The 5452-nt window shown below is 45.6% G+C and overlaps 1 protein-coding gene across 1 annotated transcript; it reads right to left on the bottom strand.

Moving 5' to 3' along the window:
• Positions 1–681: 681 nt before the first annotated feature.
• Positions 682–1017, bottom strand: LOC105707386 (large ribosomal subunit protein eL27-like). The gene has a single exon (XM_064382935.1). It carries the CDS (start codon positions 1015–1017, stop codon positions 682–684), a length of 336 nt encoding a protein of 111 aa, XP_064239005.1.
• Between the last annotated feature and the right edge of the window lie 4435 nt (positions 1018–5452).

Genomic DNA, 5452 nt, shown 5'->3' with positions numbered 1-5452 from the left:
CTAAAAATATAAAAATTAGCTGAGTGTGGTGGCAGGTGCCTGTGGTCCCAGCTACACAAGAGGCTGAGGCAAGGGAATCACTTGAACTCAGGAGACAGAGGTTACAATGAACCAAGACTGAGCCACTGCACTCCAGCCTGGGCAACAGACGGACACTCCATCTCAAAAAAATGATAATAATAAGTTATTTGAAGTTGAAATATTAGGCCAAGTGGTGGGCACAGGGACAAGGATTTAGATACATGTTACCAACATGTGTCCTGAAAAGCTGTACTTATCACACCCACCCACCCCCCACCACCCATAGTCTAGGAGAGCATCTACATCCTTGCCAACACTGGTTTTTCTCAGCCTTTTGATTTGGTTTTGGTTTTGGTTTTGAGATGGTGTTTCGCTATGTTGCCCAGGCTGACCTCGAACTCATGTGCTCAAGAGATCCTCCCACCTTGGCCTCCCCAGAAGCTGAGACTACAGGTGCTCATCATCTCTCCCAGCTGTTGGCAGTCTTTTTGATCCCTGCCAAATCTGATGTATGAAAATCACATCTTGTCATTTTAATTATTCTTTTTTTTTTTTTTTTAATGTTTAATGACCAAAACAAAGCATCTAAAACCACAGCTTCTGGAAGAACCACTTGTTCTTGCCTGTCTTGTATCTCTCTTCAAACTTGACCTTGACCTCTCATCGGGCCTTGCATTTCAGAGCAGGATCTCTGAAGACATCCTTATTGACGACAGTTTTGTCCAAGAGGATAGCCACAGAGTACCTTGTGGGCATTAGGTGATTGTGGTTATAAACTTTCACAAAAGACTTGATCTTTGACCTCTTGGCGATCTTCATCTTGCCCATGGCATCTGTCACTTTGTGGGGATAGTGGTCAATTGCAGCCACCAGAGCACGGCTGCAGGGGTGATCTGAAGTGCCATCATCGATGTTCTTCACGATAACGGCTTTGCGTCCAGGGTAGCGTCCCGCCAGGACAAGCACCACCTTCCTAGGTTTCATGAACTTGCCCATTTCTGCAGAGCAAGGAGAAAGGGCTGCTTAAAAATCTGTAAAGCCGAAGACGCCCAGAGCTGACTCCTGCCAGAAAGCCCAGGTCTTGGGCTGGAACTTCAGCCATTTAAATTATTCTTTTGGTTATTCTCAAGGTTCAATATGCATTTATTGGCCATTTGTAGTTCTTTGACAGAATTTTTCATTTTTAGTGAGGTCTACTTCTAAATGATTTTAAAAATAGTCCTTCATACATGTATTTCTATTACACACATATATAGGTTTCTTTTTTCTTTTCTTTTTCTTTTTTTTTTTTTGAGATGGAGTCTCGCTCTGTCACCCAGGCTGGAGTGCAGTGGCACGATCGCTGCTCACCACAACTTCCACCTCCTGGGTTCAAGCGATTCTCCTGCCTCAGCCTCCTGAGTAGCTGGGATTACAGATGTGAGCCACCACACCTGGCCACATATATGTGTTTCTAAAGCAAGTATTTTTTCTCAGTTTGCTATTTGACTTTACATATTGTTTTGTTCTCTGTCATGACATCCAGAAGTTCTTAATTGTCATATGTAACATCTGTCCATTTTTTTCACTGTTGTCTGTCTTTGGCATCAGTGTCAAGAAAGATCTTCCCTCCTCCAAGATTACAAAAGATTTTTTTATCTGTTTTCTATGCCAAGGTCACGCTGCCCAAAAACAGTGAAGCCAGAATTCAAACATGAGTTTGTCTTGCTTCAAATGTTGTGTGTGTAACTTCTCATTACACTGTTAGGAACAACAATTACCTTTGGATATTAAGAATGTAGGTTATCTTTAACTTATTTTTACCTACCTATGTTTTTACATATATGTATCATAACAAATATATAAGGCCAGGCATGGGGGCTCTCACCTGTAATTCCAGCACTTTGGGAGGCTGAGGCAGGGAGTTTGAGACCAGCCTGGGCAACATGATGAAACCCTGTGTCTAATATATATATATATATATATATTTAATTAGGCCAGACATGGTGGCTCATGCCTGTAATCCCAGCACTTTGGGAGGCTGAGGTGGGTGGATCATGAGGTCAGTAGTTTGAGACCAGCCTGGCCAACATGGTGAAACCTTGTCTCTACTAAAACTACAAAATTTTTTAAAAATTACTTGAGTGTGGTGGTGGACGCCTGTAATCCAAGCTACTCGGGAGGTTCAGGCAGGAAAATCGTTTGAACCTGGGAGGCAGAGGTTGCAGTGTGCCGTGCCATTGCACTCCAGCCTGGGTGATAGGGTGAGACTCTGTCTCACACACAAAAAAAAACTTAGAAGGGCATGGTGGCACATGCCTGTAGTTCCAGCTGCTTGGGAAGCTGAGCTGGGCAGTCACCTGAACTTGGGAGGCTGAAACTGCAGTGAGCCATGGCTGTGCCTCTGTACTCTAGCCTGGGTAACAGAGTGAGACCCTCTAAGAAAAGAAAGAGAGAGAGAGAGAGGAAGGAAGGAAGGAGAAAGAAAGAAAGAAAGAAAGAAAGAAAGAAAGAAAGAAAGAAAGAAAGAAAGAAAGAAAAGAAAAGAAAAGAAAAGAAAAGAAAAGAAAAGAAAAGAAAAGAAAAGAAAAGAAAAGAAAAGAAAAGAGGGAGGGAGGGAGGGAGGCACGCATGCATGCATGATGGCACGTGTCTGTGGTCCCAGCTATTTGGGAGGCTGAGGCAGGAGGATCACCTGAGCCCTGGGGGTTGAGGCTTCAGTGAACCATAATCATACCACTGCACTCCAGTCAAGGCAACAGAGTGAGATCCTCATTCTGGAGTCATTTAAAAAAAAGACACATAGAGACAATAAGGCATGATAATCTAGTGATTAAGAGTGGGATTCTAGAACCAGATTACTAGGGCTCATGTTCTTAGCTGGCTGACTCTGGGCAAGTTATTTGAACTCTCCGTGCCGCCATTTACTTATCCATAAAAGGCGGAAAATAATAGTACCTATGTTGTAAAACTGTCATGCAGTTGAACAAATTAAGACATATTAGACTGGGCACGGTGGCTTACACCTGTAATCCCAGCCTTTTGGAGGCCAAGGCAGGCAGATGACTTGAGGCCAGGAGTTTGAGACCAGCCTGGCCAACATGGTGAAATCCTGTCTTCACTAAAAAAAGTACAAAAATTAGCAGGGCATAGTGGCACACGCCTGTAATTCAAGCTTCTCGGGAGGCTGAGGCAAGAGAATCGCTGGGAAGTGGAGGTTGCAGTGAGGCGAGATCATGCCACTGCCCTCCGGCTTGGTTGATGGAGTGAGACTTTGTCTCAAAAAACAAAAAACAAACAAAAACAAAAACAATACTGAGCATTTCAGACCTGAACATAGTATATCCTTTCATTTTTGAAGGTCTTTTATAGAGTGAGACTCTGTCTCAAAAAAAGAAAAAAAAAGAGAGAGAGAGACACTAGAACAGTGCTTGGCATATCATAAACTCAATATAAGCCCTTGTTTTAATGAACATATATTACTTTTAAGGTATTTTTAAAGGAGAATGTACTGGAACTAGAAAGCGCAAGTAACTGGAAAGCCCATTAACCCAGTCCCCCTGGGGAGCTGTCCTGGGGGTTCCAGGGCGAGCCGCTCATTGTCCAGGCTTCATACTCAACTCCGTCAAATCAACCCCCAAAGGACACAGCACGCAGGGCGTGAGCACACTGCCTCACACCCCCACTTCCAGCCCAGGGTGGCTTGTTTCCAAGCTTTGTAGCTTTCTGATCTCAACTAGCTTTCTAGGTAAAGAACAAGTATTGGCAGACAAAAAGAAAAAGGAAAAGTGTTTGATTCATTCTGCAGACACTTCCTGAGTGCTGGATATGTGTGACCCACCTGGCTAGGTAACTGCTGCCTTACGAGGGTCTACTGTGTGCCGGTCACTTAATAGACATTATCACATGAAAAATTCGCTGACTGGGTATGGAGGTTCACACCTGTAGTCCAAAACCTTTTGGAGGCTGAAGCCAGGAGTTCGAGGGCAGCCTGGGCAATATAGCAAGATCCTGTATCTACAAAAGATTTTTTTAAATTAGCCAGATGTGGTGGTGCGCACCTGTAATCCCAGCCCTTTGGGAGGCAGAGAGAGGAGGATTGCTTGAGCCCGGGAATTTGAGGCTACAGTGAGCCATTAGTGCCCTCCAGCCTGAGTGATGGAGCAAGACCCTGTCTCAAAAAAAAAAAAAAAAAAAAAAAATTAAGATTTTAAAAAGAAAAACTCACAACCACCCAATAAGGCAGACACAACTGTATTTTACAGAGGAGAAACTGAAGTTCAGAGAGTTAAGTCCGAGAGTTTGCCCAAAATCCCCAAAGCTGCTAAGTGGTAGGACCAGCCCGGTCCACAGGGAGCTTAACCCTGCTGCACTCTGTGACCTGGCTTCGTTCTTGTCGAGAGTCCACTGAGCTCCTGAGCCCTGTTGTGTTAGCAGTCCTGATGGAAGAACTTTCTCCAAAGAGAGAGGTGGTTCCACCCCAGCTTTTGGGAAAAGCACCCACATCTGCCTGCAGGGAAGAAAAGGGCTTCTGGAAGGCTGTCCCTCCCCGGGGGCTCGGCTGGGGCCCTGAACAGGGGACCGACTGTGCTCTCCTCTTCAGAGCTGAGCCAGGGATACCTGGGATGCGTTCTCCACTCCACCAAGACTCTCAAGGGCCATCACAGCTTCCGCAGAGCCCCTCCTCCTCCACTCCTCCTCCAGGAAGCCCCCCGGGGCCCCAGCCCACAGACGGTGCCCCTAGGATGTGCTGGCTGCCTGCTCCTCCATCCCAGCATTGTTCTCCCTGCAGGTCTGTCTTCAGGACGTGTCTTCTTTTTCTCCTTAATCCACATCTCCTTCTTCTCAAGCAGGAACTAGGCTGTTTTCACTTTGGAGTTCTCCTCGGTCTCCAGCCAAGAGCTGGGCTCACCGAATATGCTTAATAAACTGGACACAGTGGCTCTCGCCTGTAATCCCAGCACTTTGGGAAGCTGAGGTAGGAGGATTGCTTGAGCCCAGAAGTTCAACAACAGCCTGGGCAACATAGGGAGACCCTGTCTCTATAAAAAATATACAAAATAAAATTAGCAGGGCATGATGGTGTGCATCCGTGGTCCCAGCTACTTTGGGAGACTGAGAACTATAATGAGAGGATCGCTTGAGCCCAGAAGGTCAAGACTGCAGTGAGCTGTGACCATACCACTGCACTTCCGCCTGGGCAATAAAGCAAGATAAGATCCTGTCTCTTAACACACACATACACACACACACACACACACACACACACACACAGCACATCATTTTGTAAAGGTCAAAAAATAAAAATAAAAAAAGAAAGTGCTTAACCAATACTGGTGATGGGCTGGGCCGGTGGCTCACACCTGTAATCCCAGCACTTTGGGAGGCCAAGCCATGTAGATCACTTGAGATCAGGAGTTCGAGACCAGCCTGGGCAATATGGTAAAAACCC

The sequence above is a fragment of the Aotus nancymaae genome, unplaced genomic scaffold (assembly GCF_030222135.1).
Source record: "Aotus nancymaae isolate 86718 unplaced genomic scaffold, 86718_ANA_hifiasm-v0.15.2.pri h1tg000030l, whole genome shotgun sequence".
NCBI lineage: Eukaryota > Metazoa > Chordata > Mammalia > Primates > Aotidae > Aotus > Aotus nancymaae.
Note: the sequence above shows the minus strand (reverse complement) of the source record. Positions and strands in the feature narration are given on the sequence as shown.